This window comes from Pleurodeles waltl, chromosome 3_1 (genome assembly GCF_031143425.1).
Source record: "Pleurodeles waltl isolate 20211129_DDA chromosome 3_1, aPleWal1.hap1.20221129, whole genome shotgun sequence".
Taxonomy (NCBI): Eukaryota; Metazoa; Chordata; class Amphibia; order Caudata; family Salamandridae; genus Pleurodeles; species Pleurodeles waltl.
This window is the reverse complement of record NC_090440.1, coordinates 825,208,446-825,233,952: the sequence shown is the minus strand read 5'-3', so window position 1 is coordinate 825,233,952 and position 25,507 is coordinate 825,208,446. Positions and strand designations below refer to the sequence as shown.

The 25,507-nt window shown below is 43.4% G+C and overlaps 1 protein-coding gene across 1 annotated transcript in view; it reads right to left on the bottom strand.

The window, feature by feature from the left end:
- Window positions 1–22,744, bottom strand: part of C3_1H11orf58 (chromosome 3_1 C11orf58 homolog) — a 69,798-nt gene extending 47,054 nt beyond the window's left edge. The window contains exons 1-2 of the mRNA XM_069223722.1: window positions 22,554–22,744; window positions 11,270–11,353 (exon numbers count right to left, since the gene is read on the bottom strand). Coding sequence (XP_069079823.1) covers window positions 11,270–11,353; window positions 22,554–22,622 — 153 coding nt within the window. The 5' untranslated portion in view covers window positions 22,623–22,744. The remainder of the gene's footprint in view (window positions 1–11,269; window positions 11,354–22,553) is intronic.
- Window positions 22,745–25,507: the final 2,763 nt, after the last annotated feature.

Genomic DNA, 25,507 nt, shown 5'->3' with positions numbered 1-25,507 from the left:
TCTAGGGGGTTTCCTCACAAGGTCTCCCTATCACAAGTTCCAAGGAGGTTCCTTGTCTTGGGTCACAGCTGCAGTCATTTTCTTCAACGGCGAGGCTCCCTTCGATGCTCGAGTCAATTTTACGTGACTTGGGCACACTTTTGGAAGTGGATGGTTCTCTTATCTCATGCCTACGTGACTCTTTGCCCCCAACAGGCCTCTACATAGAGGATTTCCAAGTCAACCTATTCTGCGTCCCCTTCTGCTACTTCAGCGGCGTTGTCCTCCTTGTCACTTTCCAGGCCCAAATCTCGAAAAGAAGGTGTGGTATGCTCTGTCTGCATGGTCCGATGGGCTATCCTCTGCTTCCCTTACTCTCAGCAACTTTAGTGTTAATGTGGCACAAGCGTTGCAGTCCTCACATTGTGAGTATCGTGATGGCAATTTTTACAGAATTCGAAAGGTCTGTTCTCCATTGGGCCACTTCTTGAGCCCCTTGCACGGGCATTCTTCTGAAAGTCGAAAAAAAAAAAAAAAACCTTTCTCTTTAACTCCCTCGATGTCGTCAGGCACCTTGGTGTTCCGCTCTACCTTCCTTAAGCTTTTGACGATTTGCTCCCAAATTTTTGCTAAAAAATAATTTCCAAGTGTTGGAGACCCTTCTGCAAGCGTCCAGACCAGAAGGCGTAAAACATACAAGTTAATAATAATAATAAAAAAAAATAGAAAAAAGTGTGGCTTCCAAATGGAGGTACGTACGTCAACACACAACAGAAGACAAAAACAGAAGAAGGACAAAGACTTGGGACACAGTTCCATACACAATCACTAGATTGCGGAATAATGCACAGCATATGAATCCAGAAAAGACTCATGCTGCAAAACCCAGCTTCAACTAGATTTTTGCTTTAAGGATGTGGGCTTAGAAAGGTCGGACTATAGTTGGCTCTTCCTCTGGAAACATAATGCAAAAAATTATGCACACAAATGTGGTCTATAGTAATTGTCAGTTACTAAAAATCACCCAAGCATGCCATTGCTTTATTAGGTCTTGCCAACAGGCAGTTTTTGCCATCTGTTGTCGAAGACTTATTGTGTACAATACTTCTATTTAAAGTGGGATTTGGGTAAGCTCAGTGCCTATCATTTGTTTTCTTTGAGTACCCCATCGCAGTGCACGGGGTTCCTTGCTCTCCCATGTGGTGCTTCCCCTCTCACATCCCCACCCTCTTTGTATTGCTCCTGACCCCTCCAAACTAATCCTTAAAAGCACAGTAACAGGTATATTTTTGATAATACGGACTAAAAGTGCAAAAATTTAAGGATTGGATTTTGTTTATCTCATGACTTGCACATGTTTCATGAAAGCCCAGGCCTTGGCACAAAAAGGAAGCAATCATAATGGATAAGGGGTAGGGCTCCTGCCCTCACTCAGTCTATGTTTGAGGCAGAAGGTATAGTTAGAAGGTCTGGAAACATATCTTCTCCTGGAGGCCCATAAATCTGATTTTGTTGTTGTTGTTCCCGATCATCAACTCGCTGGAGCATTTGTTCCAGTTTCAAGTCACATGGGAGGTAAAAGGCAAGCATTTTCCTTTAAATTCAGACATTTCTTCAGACAGCTTATATTGTTTTTAATCACCTGCACTGATATATTTTTTTAAGTTCACTCACAAGCAAAATGTCAGCCGTTTGTTTTCTGATCAGTTTTATCTGTCAATTTTTTAAAATAAACCATGTTGTTTTCTACAAGCGGAAAATACCGAATTTGATGTTCAGTTTTGAGACGTCATAATACAGGTTTGCCTTTCTTCTAGTCTCTGGAAATGTAATTTTCCATATTTTAACAACACTTTACAGACAGACATTGGCAAAGCCAACTGCTTAGCACTTGCTTTATAAAGGCAAGACCTACTACCTATCCCTATGCTTACTTTTTCTTTGCCATGATGCATATCAGACAGAGAAGTGTTTGCACAGCAAGTGATCACATAAATCTCAGTAACACAGAATCAGTACTTAACCCAAATACTGGCCCATTCAAAATAAAGTTACAAGCCAAATTCAAAATGCACCCTGATATTTTCGTACAATCCACAGGCCAATGAGTTGAGAACTTGAACAGTATTTATTGTGGCTTTTCTTGACCTAAATGATTTATTATTTTCCGGTGAATGGATCTGAATTTATCTTGCATGTTTGCTAGACTGCCTTCATTATTAACATTTTTAAATTAGAGCTTTATCCATTATGCACTACAATCAAAATATTCAATAGAAGTAATGTTATTACACACTATAGTCATGTCAAAGAAACTTTTTGGCTTACAACTCTGTTTGCACATCTACTGTCCTAATACACTATGGGATACAATGTGGAGAACTCTCTAAAGTCCTTGAAAAGGAGACTTGGCATATTTCATTTCACAACATGTGTTATCATATATGCAAGACAACCCTAAATTATACTCAATGTACAAGGTAAAATTTGTATTTTTGAAATCCCTGTCGTAGTTACTGGGCATCAACATGTACAGGGGTGTGAAAAAGAAAGCAACGCCTCCTAAAGTTCCATAGTTCAATATATTAAAACATTTTGCCACCATATAGTCCTCAGCATATTCTAAAAGTAGATAGCTTTACTATGTTACAAATAATAATAAAATATAATTTCACTTTGCCTTTTTTCGTGATAAACAGCCAACGTTCAGTGACTGTGAAAAAGTGTAACAAGTGATTCAGTTACTTGTTGGAAGCGTTTGATGTACGAGATTCACAGTTTCTCATCACTTGGTGGGAATTCTGACCTATTCATTTTTACGAATCTGCTTGTGCTCGGTGATGGTTGAGGGTGTCCGTTTAGGCAGCACTTTAAGTCATGCCAAATCATTTAATTGATTTTGAAGGGTGGACTTTGATGTAACTATGCCAAAGTCCTCAGTCACAGATTTGCTGGTGCCGTTTTAATCACAGCCTTGTTGCGTGAGCCACTTCCAGTTAAGAGATTGTTACAGAATTCTTATGGTTCATTCAGGTGCTGGTTTACAAACCCAAGCTGTGTATCAATGTTTTTTTGGGGAGAGAATCGGTTTTCACCTGGCTACCTTTCCACAAAAGCTGTACGTGCTCAGTCTTTTTCATATGAAGAAGTGTATTTATTAAGTATTTCGTCAGTCTTTTTCAAATGAAGAATTTTATTTACTAAGTATTTGGTCACTCTGGTCTCATCATGGTGCTAAAAACAAAATACCTACAGTGAGCCAGAAGGCTGAAAACAAATAGTTAGAACAGAACAGTAGCGTCTTGAAAACCTTTAATAGTCCATTTTTCTTTGCAAAAACAGTTGCACAGTGTGGGTCATTTAGTAAAACTTTGCGTGCTCCAGAACAAGATATGTTATTATATTGGGAACTTGAAAGAGGTACTTATTACTGCAAGGCTTCAGGAACGAGCTGCAGCTAGTACATCCTAGAGTGCTCTCTGGTACATGACTTGTTCAGGTCATAAAAAATGTGTGCACAATGGTTGAAGCCTTAAAGCAGATTCATTGACTCCTCGGAAAACAACATAGATCTCCCCTTGAAGCATAAACTTTCCAATGATACTCCAGGCACAGTACTGGACGTGCTCCAGCTTAAATGAATAGCCCTAAAGGCCCAAGTAGGGGCTATTGCTATAGCTGATTCGCGAGGGCATGCAGACTGTCTACCTGTGTGTGCATGCTAATATATGAAAGAATATCCTTTTTAAGGAGCACATGATGATGCAGAGCAGTTAGATGAAAAGTTGCATATTCTCAAGCAAATACATTGTCTAACCACAAGGCCTAAGGTTTTTAATTTCGCAGAGGAAATGGGAGGAAGCTTCAGCGAAGATGGACAGATCGAATTGTGCTAGCGACAAGTGTGTGCCCCATGACAAGAACCCATTGTTATTTCCGTTGAGTGTCATCATGTTCTCTCCTATCCTTGTTTGGATGTCAAGAAAGCAAGAGTTGGGATTCTGGAGGAAACCCAGAACTCACTTTTGAAGCTTAATCAACAGTGTTGTGAAGGTTTGGAAACCATGTTGCTTAACCAGCAGAATGAATGGTGGCACCAATATTAAATAGAATGAGGGAGAACAGCGAACCATTAAGGCGCTTTAAGTGTAACTGTAACTGGTGGTGGGGCAAGGCATATTTTTTTTTGGGGGGGGGTTAGCCTGTTGCTCCCCTCCCCAAGCTGTTTTCGTCCCCGAGACGAAATCCACAGGGGCTCTAGTAAGGGAAGGGGGTGCATGGCCCCCCTCCACCACCCAGAGCTGTTTTCAGCCCTGGGGTCCCCACCATCCAAGGCTCAATGTATTTATTAAGGGGGAGGGGGGCTGGCCTACCTCCTGAGCCTTAAGAAGGACGCTAGGGGCGCCCTGCCCAGGACTGTCAGTTTAATTAAAAGAGAGGGGCTTCGCAGCTCCCTTACCCAAACCTTTAATGGCTCCTTACACACACACAGTGGTCAGGGAAGCCCACCTGGAACACAGTAGTTTCCCTGCCCACACTATCTAGGACAAGAAAACGTGTTTGCTCTTGTCTAGCAGGAGCATTTTCAAATCTCCCGTACCCAACCGGAGAAAGCAGGCAAGTCTACTACCAGCCACCTGCAACTTTAAAAATGCCTCCATCGGCTGGGATCCTACTTGTGTTCTGTTTCCATGCCTCACTATTGCAGGCAGGGAAACAGAACACACATTGCTCACGCCCAACGGGAGCAGCATAAATAGCTGCTCTCTCTGAATGGGAGCAATGCCAGCTCCAGAAACATGCAGGAAGCAGTCTGGGGCCCCCGGGACAGCCCCCCCCCCTCCCCATAACATATCGCTTGATGGGTACCCCAGATAGGCACTGGTGCACCCAGCTATAAATAATGGGCTAGGAAGGGGCTGGGGCTCATGTGCCTGATAAGGCCTTGGGGTGGGGCACATGGCCCAACCCACCTTTTTTATTTTTGGTTTGGCACCAAGAGATGGGATCCCCGAGGCCTAATAAGGCTAAAAGGGGGCATGTACATGGCCCCTCCCCTTCCATATTATATTCAGTCCCAGGGGATGGGCTCTCCTGGGCCTAATAAGGCTCAGGTAGGAGGGGTCTGCAAGGAAAGAAAGGGCCTGGGAATAGGGTCCCTGAGCTATAAAGGCTTAGGGTGGAGGGCTACACAGACCCCTTTCTAGGTCAAGCCTAGGCAGCATGCAAGCCTGGTCTCTCGACATGTTGTAATTTACATTTGTGGGCTTGCACCACACCCATCGTTCCTTGGCCTTCCTTTCAAAATTCGCTTGATTTCATAGGTAAATTCTTTACTTTGTCCTGCCTTGAGGCTACTTAGTTACTGCCTTAGAGACTAATCCAATTACATGGATTATTGCACAATTGGCCTTACACCGTAGTGTGGCGCACTCCTGTTTTCTTTTGCTTCGCGTGGCTGTATGTTGTTACTTACTCTTCCTTTTTTTTTTTTTTTGGACATGCCACTGTTTGTGGTGTCTGCACACAAAGGCTGGAAGGGGTTTCTTTTTTTATGTCTATTGCCAACTCCCTGCTGTGCGCAGTGTGGTTGCTGCCTGGGGTGGAGGGATTGGCAGAAAGTGCCATAGGTCAGACCCTGCGACCACCTCGTGTGTGCACAGCCGAAGGCCATACGAGGGGGTGGGGCAGGCTGTTGGCTTTACATATGGTAATAAAATATCACTTTACATTGAAAAATAGAAATCTGCTGGGGAAAAAAAACTGTTAAAGTATAGTTAAGTGTGATGAAAAGAGCCGTTTTTGTTTAAAAAAAAATAACAAAATAAACATAACTAATGTTGTAGGTAGGTAAACAGGTCTGTGGCAACATTAACATTTTGAACTCGAAAAGGCATAGAAATTCATCAGTTATAGTGAGCAGATCTAATTATAACCTGTGCAACATCACAGTGTAAATGTAATCTACTGTAATGCAATTACATGCGATGTTTCAACTGACATGTGTGGTCCACTCGATCAAATATGTTAGACAGAACTACTGGGGCCAGTGCTGCCGACGCAGCTCACTAAAGGCAGGAGGAGTGCTATTTCTGTACCTCCCCCATTGTGGCACCCCATTACCATCTCCGTTTTTATGGACTAACCAACTGTTACATTTACATATTACTCAGGACCATGTCTGCTTTAGAAAGCAGATGAAGACCTGGCTGTTTGCAGCATAGGTCCTTTCCGTGTGTACTTTGTGATGTATCACCTGGGTAGTAGGCGATCGCCGGGAATTCTCGATCTGGGGCAGTTATGCACCTTTTAAGTCAGTATAAAACAACAACATTGCAAAGGGTCAAGTGGTTCTGATTCTTCTTGGAAAAACAACTGTTCTGCCACAGGCTTTTGCAGCATTTTTCAAACTGCCTTGAGATGGGTTTTAGGACAATAGTGTTCCCACCAGCCCACTTGCAAGAGTGTCCTCTGTCAATAAAGGGGTGTTTTCCATAGCGCTCAAGTGGTCTGGGACATCTCTGGAGGACAGAGGTGTTGAAAACGTCAGTAATTAGAGCACCAATAGTAGGCATGAAGGATTTTAATCCAGAAAAAGAGCATCTGTTATCATAGAAACTGACTAAGATTTTCGGATCATTAAGAACCGTATCAGGCACAATGGAACTCAAACTGGACCACTGAGTACTGGCGGGGGAGCATTGCACCATTTACTGTCCAGGGGGTAATAGGTGAGTAAGCTTCTTTAAATATCCTGGTAAATGTGTTGTATTTTGGAAGTTACAATAAGTGCCAAATAGTAACAAAGCTTTGGTGAGGAAAGGGCCTTATTGCTAATGCAATTGAGAAAAAAAAAATTGTTTAGAACTTTGGACAGTTAATAGAAAGGGTTACTTTAGAGCAAGCAACAAGAGCATAAATGTGTACGTGGTCAATGGGGAGATGCCACGATGTAGGGCCAAAAATTCTGGTTACAGTTTACCTCAAGCAAACACATGCCAACAAGCTACATGTCCTTTAAAAATGATGCCTATACTTTTGCTGCATATTTTGACTGTCTCTGGGCACTGCTTTCTAAACTTATGGAATGATTGGTGAGAGATCCTGGTTGGAGTGTGGTGACATCCCTAATTACGTAATTAAGTAGTTGCCACTAATGTATATCAGGATTAGATCATGAATTTCCCAACCAACTAGTGATATGGGTGCATATACAAAAACAGACATGATTGAAGAAAAGATTTACATTGGAGTACTGGAGGCTGAATCACTTGTTCTGTGGGAAGAATAGTATAGGAACAGGTGGTGACAGCTGGCAAAATGAAATTTTTAAAGTTATTTAACCTTCTAGCCAGGTCTGGTTACTTAGTGGATTAAAGCATCCACTACAAGAGTCTGTGTTTGACCTCATGGTCACATATTCAACCACTCTGCCTTTCATAATTTCAAGGGAGAAAAAACAAGTACTGTTGAGTTGGCTAACAAACATCCTATTTTAGTGCTGAGATACCTTTCAGGGAGAACATGCGCTTTACAGATACAAGTTGTGTTCAGGTTCATAGAGCTGCTCTTAAAAAGGTTAAAGTAGCTGAAGCTTGTAACTGGAGTAAGGGCCTACTTACAAAGTTTCATCAATATCGTAGGTAAAACTTACAAGATCAGGGTGCATATTTGAGATTCTCTGACATCTCTAGAAACACTATACAGTCTGACCTCGCAATGAATTTGATGGGACATTCACTGCTGGATAGATTGACAACCGTCTTGAACTTTGTGCATTTGTAATTTATCTTTCTCACTGTATAATGAGGGACTTCATATTGTTTAAAGGTGGCTTTATCAACTTCCCTAGTCTAATAAGCAACAATAATTATTTCCTGAAACCATCAGAGATATCAATTGAACTAGACTTTGGATGTTACCACAAACATGAATGTTTAAGACCAAACTGGAAAAGTTGTTTACGTTATCTGTAGGTGTCACCAATTCCTGATCATCAAGTGCACTTCTTTAGCGAGTGCTTCTAATTACATTCTTAACAGATATGTCCACATGTTGCTTTTGAATGTTAGCTGACATTTTTGTTTAATAAACGTGGACTAAGTGAATTTTGTTTGCATTGTTTGAGGCTAGACATATGTATTGTGAGGACTTGTTGAAAACTAGAAGATGGCTATGTATCTAAACCACAAAATCCTAAGAGTGTCCGTTCTTTTTCACATCACTGTATCCAGTACAAACATGTTCTACTCATCACAGTATGACATTGTTTCGTGCATCTTTTGTTGATCTTGTACTTGCGTGTACACACCTCATGAATACGCCATGCCTTAAAAATAAAAAGCTGCATCCACAGAAGTGAAATCTACAACCTATTTTGAGGAGGAAAAAGAAAAGGAATTTCACTAACACAACAGGGCAACTTCTTAAAAAGCCATAGCAAATCTGGATGTTTATGAAAGAGTAAACGTTGCAGACAGCCTATATCATTAAATTTAGAGTAAGCCTAAAAGTGCCTAACAGCATTACAACTGTTAAAAGGAAAACCTGTTAATGAATAACTCAGCAACAATAATGAGTTTCATACTTTTAAAGAGTTCTAATTGAGAGACACACCTTTTGCCCATTCATGCCTCAAATACAGAGGCAAACCAAAGCAAAAAAAGTGTCAGCTTCATTCATATCCTCCTGAAAAGAAACCCTCACATTCCACTGTACTGATATATCATAGGTATTTTTCAAAGCTAAGATAGTTAAAGGCCCAAGGAGATGGGGGCAAACAGGGCTGTGTATGGAAACTGCAGCTTTCTCAGCTCCTTCACTGGTGTCCTTGGGGGAAGAAAAAAAAACAAAAAAAAAACACTGTCACTTTCCAGAGGTATTTTAGCATAATGTGCTTTTAGATGGGTAAAACTGAAAATCACTGCAGCGCCAGAAATGTTAAATAGGATCATCTGAAATAATAAGAAAGGTAAAAATAAACATCACTTTTTGTACAAAATAAAATATCCAACACTATTCTATATCGCCCCCAACATACGCCCCCCACCCAACGTCCCAAAAGCCATAAGTAATGCAAAACGTGGTTTTGAGGTTCTTTTGATGTTTCTTTTTTCCAAAATGAACACCTTCTCCCACTCCTGATCAGACTTAAAATATTGGATGACATTTACAAAGGTTTACACTTCATATATTTGTGATAAACACTACGTGAAAACAGTTTTAGCTGCTTCGTGTAGAAAATGCACACAAGCAGAGTTGCGCTGTTTTGATAGCAGGTTAACTGGAGGAACGGGTCAGGCACCAGGCTTTTTATTGCTACGTGTAGTTCAGGAAAAAAAAAAAAAAAATCTTATGGTCACTCAACGAATCCACTACATTTTCCATCACATTACATCTCTGAAAAAGCTTCCTGAACGCACACGGTAAATGCCACTGCCCAGAACAGCTTTTCATTGTACAGAGACCACTCAAACGACTAACAAGAACCCAACAGTTTATCCAGCGTGGGTATTTTATCTTTCATTAATGTTCTTATATAACACACCAACAAATGGAAATTAATCAAACAATGCAAGGATGAAGCAGGGGCTGTCAGAGCAGTGATGCAACTCAGGAGGCAACCGAATCAACACTATTAGGTCTGGAAGAATGAAGCCACAAAGCCATTCCAACCAGGATGGGAGTTAGGCTGTCTGCGTGGATTTATTCATAACGTTTCTGGTTGTGCTAGCCAGTCAATGCTTTAGCTCTGTTCTCACCAGTGGATTCAGATAAGTCACAATGTGTGGTTTTAGATTAGGGTTATATCCTATGCATTTGGAAAAGTGGAGGTTTCTGGTCAATCCATAGTGCGTAATCAGTGCTACAGACACTTGTTTCTGTACCTGTTCAAGGGGGTCCTAACCATTACCTGAAACCAAAGGAATACTTTTAAAATAGGTTTTGTTGGTTTAATTTTTTCACATAAACTGACAACATAAGTTACACAACATTCAGTCAAGGTGTTGGTTAAACACAGCAGTTGCGCCAACAGCAGATATTGTCAGCGTTGCTAGGTATAGTGTTTGTAAAATGGCAGGATCTTTTTGAGCTTGCAAGTTAAAAGCTTGCATACCAGGACAGGATTATTTGAGAGCATGTAGATGGATTATAATCAGTCAAAAAGTATGGCCTGAATCATGCACTATGAATGATTTATCCTACTTTCACTATTTATCTAGTTAATTTGCTACAACAATCTTTGACAGGAGACAATGCTGCTACGTCTGCCAATATGACTTTTTAAAGGGGTTGCCACTACTCGTCACGTTACTCTACACTGCTAACTGCAGGTCAAAATTGTCGATTGTAAATGTAGTACATTGTGTCAGGATTTTTACTGGAAGTTTCAAAGCTGATTTTAAGGGACTTAATTGGCAATAGAAAAAGCTGAGTAAGTGACGTGTGCTTCACAATCTAGTGTTAAATATTAATCTAACAAAATCTTCAAAAACTGCCTACAAAAATGTTTGTTGACCTATTCCATTAATATACCTATCAAACACTTATAGCACCATCCACTTCACATTTTATCTATGTGGCTTTGTTAAGGTTATCGAGGCCTTAATGGCCAATAAATTGATATCTGAAACTGAAACCTATACCCAGCATTGTAAGCAGATCGAGAAGAAAACATTAACTGCACATTTACAAGCAAGTTGATGAAAGACTTTGTAGGAAATCACGAAAAGCCCTATATAAAGTGGGACTTACGTTGCTAGTGACTTGAAGCTTTGTATATTCACCTCCGCGAGATCTGTAAAGCAGGCTGAACATCTCATGCAGTGATCTGTCAGGGCTAGATCAGTATGCTAGGCAGTGTTTGTGACTCCTAGTTTCAAATACCAACTTTATGTCCCAAATGTCACTTCTCATCTAACTGTCTCTCACATGAACAAATCTTCACCTCCTATGGTACAGTCTTACCCCTTACCCATGTGCCTCCTTCCTATGGCCCCTCATTCCAATTTGCGTCTCCAACACAGTGCCACTGCCTCCCAATATCGGAGGACTCCTCAGTCTCCCAGGCAGAATTGAATAACGATTGAACAGAACAATTTCTCAAAGTGTCAATGAGCTTCGCCTTCCCAGTTCTTAGACACAGCTTCACACTTTTACATACCATGTGCCTCATGCGATCGTAGCAAAATGTAGAACGTTATTGGACATTCCTATTCACAACAGCACAAAAATACCTAAAATGCAAAGCAAGCATCTGCGTTCCATATGATTTTTAAAGAAGTCTTACCTTCCCAGCTCCCATGAGCCTCAGGAATTTTTGCTTTCTCTCTTCATTGCCTAAATCTGCATGTGTCCATGTATTAGCTTCATCCTGCAAAATAATAGTATCATTATCGAAGCTTCTTTAACCAGGTTAAATTTTCTGACATATGTTGCAACATGTTTTAAGATCCATCTCTGGACACAATAAAGGAGGGCCTTCATATTAGACACATATTTCGACCATATGAAATAGTTCTGGTGCGAAGTGCACCCAATCATTCATCCATATCCTGGTATATGTGTTACAAAATAATGTTTCTGTTGGAATCAAACCAAAATCACCTAGCAATGGGATGGAGACGTAAGGGAAAGGCAAGAAACATCTACAATCATCTGGAATTCAGGACAAGAACCAATAACCCAAACAAAGATAGGGGCTTTCATACGTGCGGATGCCCCTCACTCTCCTCCCACTCCTCGTGTAAGCCCAACTACAAAATGACAGCTACACCATGTGAACAGCCTCTGCCATACACACAACACCAACATTTTTCACAGATATGCAACAATGTATTCAAACATTTCCCTCCCTCCTATCCTCATACTTAACATCTTATAAGCGTAAGTGTTGAGATGGGAATGCCCCCTGCGTGGTCTACAGTTATGCTCCCCTGCAGTGAGTGCCCATCTGCAAATATTCTTTTGATTTTGGCTCTAGATTCAAACTAATCTAGGGGACACAGAGGCATAGACCTGTCCCTTAGCATTAATGAGCTCCCAGGCCTGAACTGTGACCTTAAGAGGCGCACCAAGCATACTTGAATTTTGCTGACAGTGGACCTTATCATTGATTAAACATGTACAATGGTGGTAGAACTATATGTGTTTTTTGAATCCACAGTTTTAACCATACTGTTTTACCTGCGTCACTGGAGTGATGGCCTACATACCACTTATGTAAAGTGCTGCTGCTTCTGCTTTTATGTGCTAACCCATATCCTTAGCATTAACATTTCAAGTGTATCTTGTGCAGGTTCAAATAGGTGGAAAGTAGTGTACATGCATTAGGTGTGCGAGTCTGGCAATGGTGCACTGTTGATATTTCTGAAGATTTGGCGGGGCTAGGCACTGATGCAAGGACAGAGGATACGAGGCTCTTTTAGAAATGCAATTAGGCTTTTTGTGGCGGGGAGGAGAAGAGGTGGGGGGAAACTCTGCTGATTAGTCTTCCTGTAGCACTGGCATATAGCAGATGGTGAAAGGTGGGACTGCAGTCTCTGATCTTAATGGGAATGGAACTCCAGTGGGAAAACCCCAATTCACTGCGGCTGATGATGGTTATGTGCAAAGCTCACACCTTACAGTACCTTTGTTGTGGGTGTTCCCTTGTAGTGAGGAGCATCAATCTACACAAAGGCTATGTCTGGCATCTTGGAAATGACACTTGAAAGAAGAACATCCCCAAGCTGGTTCTGAAAGTGCAGACATCCCCAGTCTGCTTTGACTGTATTAAATGAGAGCCAATGACCCAGTTATCGCTCCAATTCAGAGTTCTCTTTGACCAAGGAAGAGAGTGCTCTGACAAGTCCTCAGGTGGGCCGCTATGCAACCACAGCCTATGTCTGCCTGACTGCTAGCTTCCCAGAGGTATGGGTACATAACTTGAAGTCTTGCTTTGCAGGAGGATTATGTTCCTCTAGGTTGACTTTCTTAGAAGCCAAACTTCCTGCTAGGAGAGGGAAAGAGTCTTTCAACCCTGCTAAAGGTGCGATTATTCAAGTAGCATCAGAAGCAGTTTGACCACCGGTGTATAAATAAGGAAGAATACTGAAGAGAGCGATTTGTGCGTCCTGAGAAGAATAGGCACAGGTGCTCTATCCAAGCGTTTCCAAGAAGAAATCGCAGACTTCGCTGATATGGACAATAACTGTGCCCAAGTTGGTTCCTGCCTTCACCAAATAAGTGCAGCCAAGGTGGACAGGGCTGTTGTCATCAAGAACTGTGCCTATGGGGGACCGTGCAATCAAGAATTGCGCTCAAGGCGTAATGTGTGGCAACACCAAAAACTGTGCCCAAGTCTGACCGCCACCATGAACTGTGTGTGCCCAAGGCAGACTGCACCACCACTAAGAACTGTGCCTGAAGCAGGTTGTGACACAGCACCCATATATGACGACGTCTGACATACTTCTGGGCCCCTCCTCCAGATTGTGGGGTGTAGCTCAAGCGAGTACACCTTCAATCCAGGAAATGACCCTGTTGTCTTTACTATGGTGAGATTGTGCTCAGAGTAGACTTTCTAATTAACGATAAGTATCCAGGTGTAGCATCCCCACGTGCTCTTTGGCTACTCTTTAGGTGTATGACGTGATGCATATATGTGTAATACTATGCCACTTATGAGGATATGATTTAGAATATTTATAGAAAGCTGACCTGGGAGGGAGATCTCGTCCGTGTAGTTACGGCGGCCAAGCCACGCCCACCTCAGACGCCAGCAGCTTCAAGGACAGGCTGAGGATGCGTAGGAATGGACGCGTACCGGCCTGGCTTGGTGAAGCCTTTTCCCGCGTTGGAGTTTGCAGGGGGCCCCAGGATCCCTTTTTTCCCCCCGATAGTGCCGGCAGCCTTGAGCGCTACAGGCTGAGGACGCGTCGGGAGATTGGGCGCGTCCCGGCCTGAATCTTGTGACAGGAGCCTCTTCTCGCATCGGACTCTGTTGGGGGGTGGGCGCTCCCTGGATTGGAGTGCCCCACGCCTCTCCCTAATCCTGGGACACAGAGAAAAATAAGGATAAGGGAGACCAGCTCGAGTACGGCCAGAAGTGGCCGGAATTCCTAAACAAGGCAGTACAAGCATAAACAGGTACCGGGTCTTTGGCAAGGGGCTCCACAGTGGCAAAATTATTGTTTGGTGAGGACAGTTATGGGACATGACGTGGTTTTATTGTCTAAGCCAATTGACTACTGACTATTGATCTGTTTTTTTTTAACTGGCTTATACATAGTATATGGGCTGGAGTTAGTTAGAAAGCAGCAGCAGAATTTAATCAAAAGCTCATAGCAGCAATAAGGCGTTGTAAGGAAATGGCTCCCTGTTGCAGTTACCCCCCACTTTTTGCCTGATACTGATGCTAACTTGACTGAGAAGTGTGCTGGGACCCTGCTAACCAGGCCCCAGCACCAGTGTTCTTTCACCTAAAATGTACCATTGTTTCCACAATTGGCACACCCCTGGCACACAGATAAGTCCCTTGTAAAAGGTAACAGTGGTACCAAGGGCCCTGTGACCAGGGAAGGCCCCTAAGGGCTGCAGCATATGTTGTGCCACCCTAAGGGACCCCTCACCTAACACATGCACACTGCCATTGCAGATTGTGTGTGTTGGTGGGGAGAAAAAGGCAAAGTCGACATGGCATCCCCCTCAGGATGCCATGCACACAAAATACTGCCTGTGGCATAGGTAAGTCACCCCTCTAGCAGGCCTTACAGCCCCAAGGCAGGGTGCACTATACCAAAGGTGAGGGCATAGCTGCATGAGCAAAATGCCCCTACAGTGTCTAAGTCTATTCTTAGACATTGTAAGTACAGATGTGGCCATATTAAGTATATGGTCTGGGAGTTTGTCAAAAACGAACTCCACAGCTCCATAATGGCTACACTGAATACTAGGAAATTTGGTATGAAACTTCTCAGAATAATAAACCCACACTGATGCCAGTGTTGGATTTATTAAAAACTGCACACAGAAGGCATCTTAGAGATGCCCCCTGTACTTTACCCAATTGTTAAGTGCAGGACTGACTGGTCTGTGCCAGCCTGCTGCTGAGAGACTAGTTTCTGACCCCATGTGGTGAGAGCCTTTGTGCTCTCTGAGGACAGAAACAAAGCCTGCTCTGGGTGGAGGTGCTTCACCCCCCCCCCGCATGAACTGTAACACCTAGCAGTGAGCCTCAAAGGCTCAGGCTTCGTGTTACAAGGCCCCAGGGCACTCCAGCTAGTGGCGATGCCCACCCCCTGGACACAGCCCCCACTTTTGGCGGTAAGTCCAGGGGAGATAATGAGAAAAACAAGGAGTCACCCACCAGTCAGGACAGCCCCTAAGGTGTCCTGAGCTGAGGTGAGGTGACCCTTGCCTTTAGAAATCCTCCATCTTGATTTTGGAGGATTCCCCCAATAGGAATAGGGATGTGGACCTCCTCCCCTCCGTGAGGAGGCACAAAGAGGTTGTAGCCACCCTCAAGGACAGTAGCCATTGGCTACTGCCCTCCCAGACCTAAACACACCCCTAAATTCAGTATTTAGGGGCTCCCCAGAACCTAGGAAATCAGATTCCTGCAACCTTAACAAAGAAGAAGGACTGCTGACCTGAAGCCCTGCAGAGAAGACGGAGACACCAACTGCTTTGGCCCCAGCCCTACCAGCCCGTCTCCCCACTTCAAGAAAAACTGCAACAGCGACGCGTCCCCCAGGGTCCAGCGACCTCTGAAGCCCCAGAGGACTACCCTGCATCTAAAAGGACCAAGAACTCCCGAGGACAGCAGCCCTGTTCCACAAAGACTGCAACTTTGCAACAAAGAAGCAACTTTTAAAGACCACATGGTTCCCGCCGGAAGCGTGAGACTTTCCACTCTGCACCCGACACCGGTGTGGTAACTTTAGGGTTGCCCTGAACCCCAAACGGTGGGCTACCTTGGACCCAACTTTGAACCCTGTAGGTGGTTTACTTACCTGCAAAACTAACAAATACTTATCTCCCCCAGGAACTGTTGAAATTTGCACTGTGTCTAGTTTTAAAATAGCATATTGCCATTTTTGCCCAAACTGTACATGCTATTTTGCTGATTCAAAGTTCCTATGATACCTAAGTGGAGTACCTTTCATTTGAAGTATTGATTGTAAACCTTGAACCTGTGGTTCTTAAAATAAACTAAGAAAATATATATTTTTTTATATAAAAACCTATTGGCCTGGAATTGTCTTTAAGTGTGTGTTCCTCATTTATTGCTTGTGTGTGTACAACAAATGCTTAACTCTGCCCTCTGATAAGCCTACTGCTTTTCCACACTACCACAAAATAGAGCATTAGAATTATCTCTTTTTGCCACTATCTCACCTCTAAGGTGAACCCTTGGACTTTGTGCATGCTATTTCTTACTTTGAAATAGTACATAGAGAGCCAACTTCCTACAGCCGTCTTCTTAATGATGAAGGTGGATGGCCGATACTTGGGAGTACACTGAGCGTATGGAGGAAGTGAACTTGGTCAGACAATTGAGATATGCCCAGCCAGGCTCTTTTGAAATTAGTGAATTTTTGCTCCTCGAAGATTTTTGGTGTGTCGCTGTGGAGCGCGCAATACTGGTTAGCGCGTTTTGTGAAAACCTGTGATTCAATTATCAGAGATCTTACTAATATTATGGCACCAAAAAATAGCCGAAATCCTGGGGAGAAAGGTGAAAGTGCACGAGCCGCACGGACTAAAAAAAATAAATCTAGCGGTGAAATGGCCCCCAGTACTAAATGGCAAACCCTAACGCTTGGGAACATAAGTGGGAAACTGGCTACTGGAACGAGTAGGGAAGCTAAAAGCAATGCCCCACTATTGTCTTCCCCTGGGGGAAAGAAAACGCACTCTATGATAACAGGTTTTTGAAAGGAGGGCACGCAAGAGGACAATCTTGTGCATATTACCCCTCCTCAAGTCGGCATGTAAATGATACCAAGCAGGAAACAGGGGGCCGATAGTGAAGGATAGACGCTTCCCGAGGTTGTAAGTCAGGAAAAAGACTTCCTTTTGGACTGGCAGCAAGCTTCTGGAGCTTTGCAAGTCTCTGAGATTGCAGTGCTTAAGGGGGAAAAGGAACCCGTAAGGCCTTCAAAGGATACAGAAACATATACACTCCCCGAGGGGAATCCTCAATTAGGATTCAAGGAGCAAGAAATTTGTGCCCCATCTCAAGTTACCCAAGAAGCTATTAGCGTATTGAAGGACTCTGCAGGGAATTCAGCTCAGATGGCCCAGGCATTTGGTAAAGGACTTGAAATAATCGTAGCAAAGAAAAAGGGGCCAGAGTGGTCTAAAGATGGAGGGGATAAATTTTACTCTTTAACAGAGGACTCAGACTCCACTAACAGCAATCAAGGGTCAAGTGAAAGTAGAGACCGCATTTCTTCCGAATCCGTAAGTTTCCTATCCCTCGCAGAGTCTACTGTACGACAGCGGCGGCGGAAAAGTAAAGGGCCAGCCCCTAGTGGAGATGGTGTGGAGCCCTCAGCCCAGACAGCACTCAAGTGGGACTTAGAGGCCCTAATCTTATGAGTACAGTAGATGCCCACACTTTTGAGGCCCAGGATAATGCAGCGAAGAGGGCTGAAGAATTGGTATTTGGATCGGCTTCTAACAACGGTGATCGACATACAGACTCAGAAATGTTACAGTCTATTTATGATTTGATAAAGGAGCTACAAACAGACAAGAGCAGAAAGTCGCAGAGCAAGGATGGCTACAAAACACCTACAAGGAACAGTCCATAAGGTGGTCAAATCCTGTGCAGAAATTGAAGGGAAACTAAGTTCGATGGAAGAGAGGGCGACGGTAGTGGAAGGGGATATTGAGGCTTTAAGAGCGCAAACCGCAACGCATGATGGACAATTAACTGACATTATGTGGAAATTGGAAGATCAGGAAAATAGGCAGAGGAGGAACAATCTACGCTTCCTTGGCATTAAAGAAGAAGCAGAAGGCAATACCATTGGGGCTTATATGATTAAAACGCTGTAGGAGGTATTTCCAGAGCTTACTAACTGGGACTGGCAGGCTGAAGTCCAAAGGGTACACCGGTACCCAGCAGAACGTTGTACGCCAGGAGGGCCGCAGAGAGGAGGCTAAACATCCTAGAGCTATTTTGGGAACTATCTCTTAAGACAGACTATATATGAAAAAGCCCGTCCCGATGCTCCGCGCAGTGGAGGGGCAACTTTTTTCATTCGAACCGATTACTGTCACGTCACTGTGGAGCGAAGGAGGAGGCTGCGGCAGCTAATCCAACCCTTTCAAGATAAAGGGGGAGAAGCGTACTTACTTACACCCGCTCGTCTCAAGACTGTGCTTAAAGGGAAAGTTAGAGTGTTTAATTCAGAGGTTCAGGCTAAAGAATACTTACTTGGGCGTTAAATAGTATGATGTAAGGAATTTAAAAGAGAGCGTTGTTGGTCTTGAGTGAAGCTCAAGAGACCGGACAGCCTGGGGTGGGCCAGGTACCTAGGCGACACCAACATTCAGGCCAACGGTGGTCTGACTGCATCTAGGGGGGAGGGAGTGGTAGAGGGAGAGTTGGGGCCCGGGGGAGGGGGGACAGGGTATGGGGAGGCAAGGGGTGGGAGCAGGGACTACCCGTCACGGGGGGGGGGGGTGGTAGGAGAAGGAGAAAATTGGCCTGCAAGCGCAAACTATTACATTTTTTGGTATTTGTGTTCCAGAAGTAGCAATGCAGGATTGGGTGTGCAAAATGATGTATGTTTGTACAAATGCAAGGTGGTCATTGGTAGGCGGTAAGGTCGACCCAGTCAAGCGTAATCAATTAAATCTGTACATATGTCAATTAGGATAGCAACTATAAATATATGTGGGTTAAATACCCCCCGTACATTGTATGTGGTGATTTGAACTTTAATGGATCATGGGACGATGCACAGAGTTTAAGAGGTATTAGAAGGAATAAATATCCGGGGCAGAAGCCTAGAGTTTTTCAGGCCCTTAAGAGCATGCAAAGGGAGGTTGGGCTAATAGATGTATGGTCATCTCTAGAAGGTCCCAAACCAGGATATACCTATTTTTCTGCACCACACAAGAAATTTGCTAGATTGGATTATTTTTTTGTCGCTCCGATATTTTTAGACGAATCAGAGATTAAGCTATACCCTCGCTTTATGGCAGACCACAACCCATTAGTATTAGGGATAGAGATTTCAGAAGAACTGGACATTTGAACGGGCTCTGCTGAATGATCCTCTGTATATACAGCACATGAGTACGCGGTTGAAGGAATTTTTGGATTTCAATATTGGAACAGCCACAATAGAAATAGTCTGGGATACATTAAAGGCAGTTATACGGTGGGAAACTCTTGGGTACAGCGTAAAGCGACTGAAACAAGCAGCAGCCCACCTCAGGTACTCATGAGGGAATTACAGACAGTGGAAGAGCAGCTTATCTGGGCTATTAGGAATGATGTTGGGGTTGAGGACGCCCTTCATCAGGTTTCAATTGCAAAAATGACATTAGGGAAATACTCAACTGAGAGGACAGCGGAAAACATTTTAACAAAACGAAGGGAATGCTTTTAATGCAGCGAGAAAGCAGGGCATATTTTAGCAATGCGGACTCGCCAGAGGGCATCCTCAGGCTCAATTGTGCAAGTGCAAAATAAGGCAGGGGTGACAGTTATGAGACCCGACTCCATTAGGGAAGCCTTCTGGGAATATTGCATAGATTTATATGACGTGGCTAATATTGGTCAGGAACACATTGATAGACATTGGCTGACGCCGATTCTGGATAGTCAGATGACAGTAGAAGATCAAATAACACTGGGGCAGGAGGTGACAATGGAGGAACTGTCAGAGGCGCTTGAGGCACTTCCAAACGGGAAGGCCTTTTGCGCTTTTTGGAAATGAGTGCTAACGTTCAGCCAGTTATTCGCCATGGGTGGGCGAGAAAAATTCTGGCTTATGCAGATGATGTTGCAGTCATAACCACGAACCTGGATATTGCCTTGAAAGAGATTGAGGGTGCGGCAGAAAAGTTCAGGGCAGTTTCGGGCTATCTCCTTAACAGAGACAAGACACGAATAGTTTTGAATGAATACTGTAGATCGACGGATACACGAAAAGTAGAACACGCAGTGTATTTAGGGATTGGTATTCAACCTCAGGTGGAGGAGTTCCGGTCTAATCTTTGGCCTATCATAGATAATGCTAGGTATAATTTTAGCAGATGGAACAACTTGCATATGACAATTATGGGGCGGTGTAATGTGATAAAATGATGTTTCTACCTAAAGTATTATATCTATTCCGCGCAATTCCATTAGAATTTGAGAAATCTTGGTTTAGGAAATTGGATCAGCTGATAATGCGGTTCGTTTGGTGATATGGTAAGATACTCAGAGCAAGCAAATATATGACACTATCAAGGGAAAAGGGCGGATGGACCCTCCCCAACTTTAAATTGTATCATTCGGCAGCCGCAATGCAGTATATGCATTTGCTGTTTAAAAATGGAGGGCTGGCAAACGATGGGGAATACGTCCCTAGTATCTATGAGGTATTAATGGGCCCTGCTGCAAAAGGGATGATGCTTAAGCTCTTGGAACCCAGCTATTTTAAGAAAGCTTGGTTTAAAGTCCTCCAGGCAGCTTTCAAAGTTTGGGGTCTGTGGTGAAAGAAATGCGGGCTGGGAAGGTACAATTATTATACCTTGATCAAAGACAAAATGTTCCTGAGATTTTCCACGATAATAGTATGGAAAGGTGGAATCAACAGGAAATACAAAGGTTAGGTGATTTTATTGAGGGCTCTACAATCACCACATTTGGAAGCCTTCATGGGAAATTTGGACTAGCCCAAACGGGCTTTTTCAAATATTTGCAAGTAAGGGATTTCATCCTTCGGAAAACTGGTGGTGCAGCAGGGTTTGTTAAGAATTATTTAGTAGAAATTATGATTTCATCTGATAAGTGTACGATACGATCAATATATGCGAAATTGACTGATAACCTACCTGATGATTTGGCAAAGTATAGTCAAAAATGGAGCGTTAAGCTGAATGTGGAAGAGGCGGTTTTCTATGAATCTCTTGAGTTAGGTCGGACCTCCTTGATTTCAGCATCTTTTCAGGCACAACATTACAGAACAATATTTGATCTGTACATCACACCCCTGGAAATTAGCACAATGGGGTCGGGAACAAGGAGTGTATTGCCCAAGATGTCAGTTATTTGGAGTGGATATAATTCATATGTTTGCCACCTGTACGAAATTAGTGAACTTTCGAGGGAAAGTGGAACAGTTTATCAAAGATGTTGCCAGATTAGAAATTGAGTTATCACCGGGGGTGGTTATATTTGGGGTCTCAGAGAAAAGGGAGCCATTTGTTAGTAAATTTCTTTTTATGGCTTTGTCAGTATATCAATTGTGTATTTCTTCTGTATGGCTTGATCAAATGCCCCCTACATATCAAAATTGGTTAGATCGCCTTCTCGCAGTATATCATCTGGAACAGGCCCTGTATGAGCGAAAAGGGAAAAAAGGGAGACAAAAAGGGCAAGAAATATGTGTGTGGGGGGGGGGGGGGGGGAGAAAGGGTTTGGGCAAATGGCTTGCCAATAAGTAATGATTCTATGATGGTATTGTATATGTGGCTAAATGTTCTTTAAATATATATATATATATATTGTGATTTATGATGAATTATATATATGTTTTCTTGGGAGGAGGAGGAGGATGATGAGGAGGATGACCTGGCTTCAAAGATCAACAGGCACTTTACAGACCAAAACTTAACATAAGCACCAAAGACAATACCGTAACGTGGGTCATCTCGGGAGAATGATGATTCGGGGGTGGTTACACATAGACTTGAGTTTGGGGGCGTGTGGGTAGGTTGTGCCTAAAAAGGAAGATCTTTCGCTCCTTAATGATCTGCAGGAAAAACGGGCTGTAATGAACTGTTATTGGGAATGCATTCCTAAAATTAGGGGGAACCAGGGAAAAAAGCTTCCTCACGCATGTTTTGCTTTCATATCTCTCTTGAATATGACTGTGATAAAGCACGGAACCAGACTATCAGCATAGGCTCCGACACCTCCACAACAACATTATTATTCTTCTAGTATCTATAACATCCCTCCAGGTACACAACTCCAAATGATCTGATGTTCGGTCCCCGTTTATTTCTCCTACTCAACAGGAGGTGTTGGGGGCTTTAGCATCTCGAGTGGCACACACTAAAGTCACACCCATCGGTTCCCTCACCTGGGTTGGGGATAGGCGGAAGAGTAGTACGAAGGGACCCCTTGGTAAGTGGAGAGCTTATGCCAGGGCGAGGCGTTCCCCTAGACTGTGCACAATACGACGGTTTCACTGCAGCAAGAGGCTGTACTCGGAGAGTCGTAAGGTGGTGTCGTAGTGTGCTCTGCTCGTGCACAGTGCACCAGCAGCAACTGGTTTGTCGCTATACATAGGCTAGGCGCGCGGGGTCTCTCCCTCTGACCACGCACACTGGTTCCCACGCTACTCTCCCCGTACCTCATCGCTGTGTCCGTCAGGGGTGGCGCTCCTCTTTGAGCCACGCCGGGAGTCGTTGGCCGAGCTCATGCTGGCTTTGGCAGCGAACCTCACCAGGAGATTTAAGCCAGTCGACGGCCTAACAAGAACGTTCCCGCACTAGCAGGCAACGGAAGTTCTGCTCTGGGAGCTGGAGTCCCGTCGGCTCTTCCGGCTGAAAGAAAAACCTGCACATCAACTACAAATCCCAGAAGCAATTAGAACGGAGGCTCCGCCCCAGGCACACCGAGACTAGAGCGCAGGGCTCTAGGTTAGTACATTTGCCAGCGTGCTGCTCCGCGAACAGCGCATGCGCTACAGCACATGTTTACTATGTCTAGTCTCAGGATCATTGATATGAGGATTTTGAATCGCTTTCCTTCTATCGAAGATGAAGCGCGCCCTCTGCCGCTATTTTATATTAAATAAATGTACTCAGACAAGAAACGCCTACTAACATCGTTCTAATGTCTTCAACATTTTGTCTTCTGTGAATTACTACTGGACGCTGAGGATACCTACCTAAGCAATTGTTACGCTCTAAAGCTTAAAACAATGCATACACACAGAAAAAAGTGTGCATTCAAACCCACACATTTTGAAATGTGTATTTAATTCACAAACAAAAAAAAATACACAAAAGTGAAGTTTGAATTGGAAGAATAGAGCGTTTCACATTTCAGTTGGACTCCTAAAAGACGCTGGATTAAGGAATTATTTTGTCTTTTTTTGCTTCTAATGCATGCCCTCTTTTTATCCGCGCATGCGAGTGATTCAGTTGAGGTTACCAAGTGGCCATTCTAGATTCCATTTCCCATACTTGCGCTGCTCACACAAATTAAGATAAGGCTACCAACTTAATTTTTTGCACCCAATCTAAACATCCTTCACATTTACGCAGTGATGGAAACTTTTGAATGTGTGTTTTCCTTTTCTTATGTATTTATGCTGTATTAATCTGCTAAAACTAACCTTATAAACAGTCGCAGACCTCTAGGGTAGGCGTTGCAAACCCCTAGTGGTCAGCGGACGACAGGTTAAGACTCACTGCTCCAAACATTCCCTAATCAGTAAACTAAACAATCCCTTGATAGTGTGTATACAATGAATTATCTCTTATTGTGCATTGGCATCACCACTTTTAATTAACCCTGTTTATGGTATTTTCTCACTTTTGAAAACTTTTATGATACATTTGGGAAATAACCGAAATAAATGTTGTTTTTACCAGTCACTACATAAGGAGGTTGCCAGAAACTCCGCAGACAGCACAGTCAGTTACAAAACTCATCAGGAGGTGTGCATTATTAGTGCCACACTTCCTTGTAACTTCTAGAAATGTCGGTAAAGTTCTACAAAGGAACATATTTCTTTCTTTCACAGAGCATTACCAGCAAGTTTAACATAACCACTGTAGACTTATAACTTTGTCGACCGATGTGCGATGGGTTGGTGGTGGAATACTTGAACTCTAAGTGGAGCTATAGCTGTGAACTGTCATTATTATCAACTGAGAGGACCACTGAGCTCCATTGTAGCCACGTAATGTGGTACACCTTCTCGTTGGTGTTGTAGCTCTTGATGTCTGCACAGAGTTTCACTGCACCCCTGTGTTTTTTTTTAATAGCCACAATTGGTGCTATTCCTGGAAGGGTAAACTTAACCTAATCAGTTTATGGAACCGCTTAACTGACATGGCATTCTATGAAGCCCCTACTACAATGGAAGCTTCGAAATTCATTCCATCAATGTCCGCCCTGTACTGGGTTGCAGTAAGTGCCTGTGCACCTACGTCCCAGCCATGAATTAAACAATGACCTCCTGTATCTCCTCTTCACCCTTGCTTGTAGAGACGTCAGCATCTCATCTCCATGGAAAGTCTGTATATACGTAAATAATTCCACACACTGTTAGCTGCTTGCTTGCTTTCTTGAGCTATGCAGGCTTTGGTATATTGGTTCAGGTTGCCACACGCTAGACCCTTCTGCCGCTTTTTGTCAACAACCATAACTTTTTTTGGACACTTAGTCCAGCCAGGCCCTCAAATTTGTATATGCAGAGCCCCCATACATGGGCACCTTCCCATAAGATGCCCTGACCCACCACAGTCATCAGGACCAGTAGAACATGTGAGCTCATATCTCGGTGTAGGTGATTGCTTGGTCTTGTTCCATGCTTAGAAATGGTTAAACGACTCAATTTCCTCCTATTTTGGCTTACATAAAAATAACGTCTCTCAGTTAAATATTTACCTGGCGCCTAAAATAGATGATTATGGCTACCACCAATTCTACATAGATATTGTTAATGCTCATTGTGTTCAGAATCAGAAGGAATTTGTACACATCATTGTAAGTGAAATACAGAAGGATAGGTTATTTCCCAGCGACATCTGTATTGTTGGTAACCTTGAAGAAGCCGGTCAGCATGGCCATTAACCACAGAAGACGCGTGAGTAGATCACGTTTAGCAGAGTTACTTGTACCACTTGGGAAACTCCGGATTTCCACTAAGGCTCCAGTCACACATATAGAGGGCTTGGCCCAAACCTGTGCCCTCTCCTGGACCCACTCATCACAGAGTGTTAACTTGGAAGTTTAAGGGGTTCAGCGAGAGATACAACACCCACAACAAACAGTACATTGATATCCTGTATGACAGGCCTGGCTGGGCGCAAAAACTTTCTTTTATTGGTCTGCTGACTTAGCACATGGTTACCATTGCTTCAGAGCTTGTGTGTATCTTAATGTAGCTTACATGGAATGTAGAGTTGTTCATTTGCCAGGGAAATAATTACGAGTTCACTTTAGCTACCGCTGCACCTCACAATAAATTACCAGCCACAAACAGCTTTAATGTGAATTTCCTTCGCATACTTTTCAGGTGTGTTGGAAACATTAACTCTGGCCGTTGGATAGGCTTTGTGGTGGGAAAGA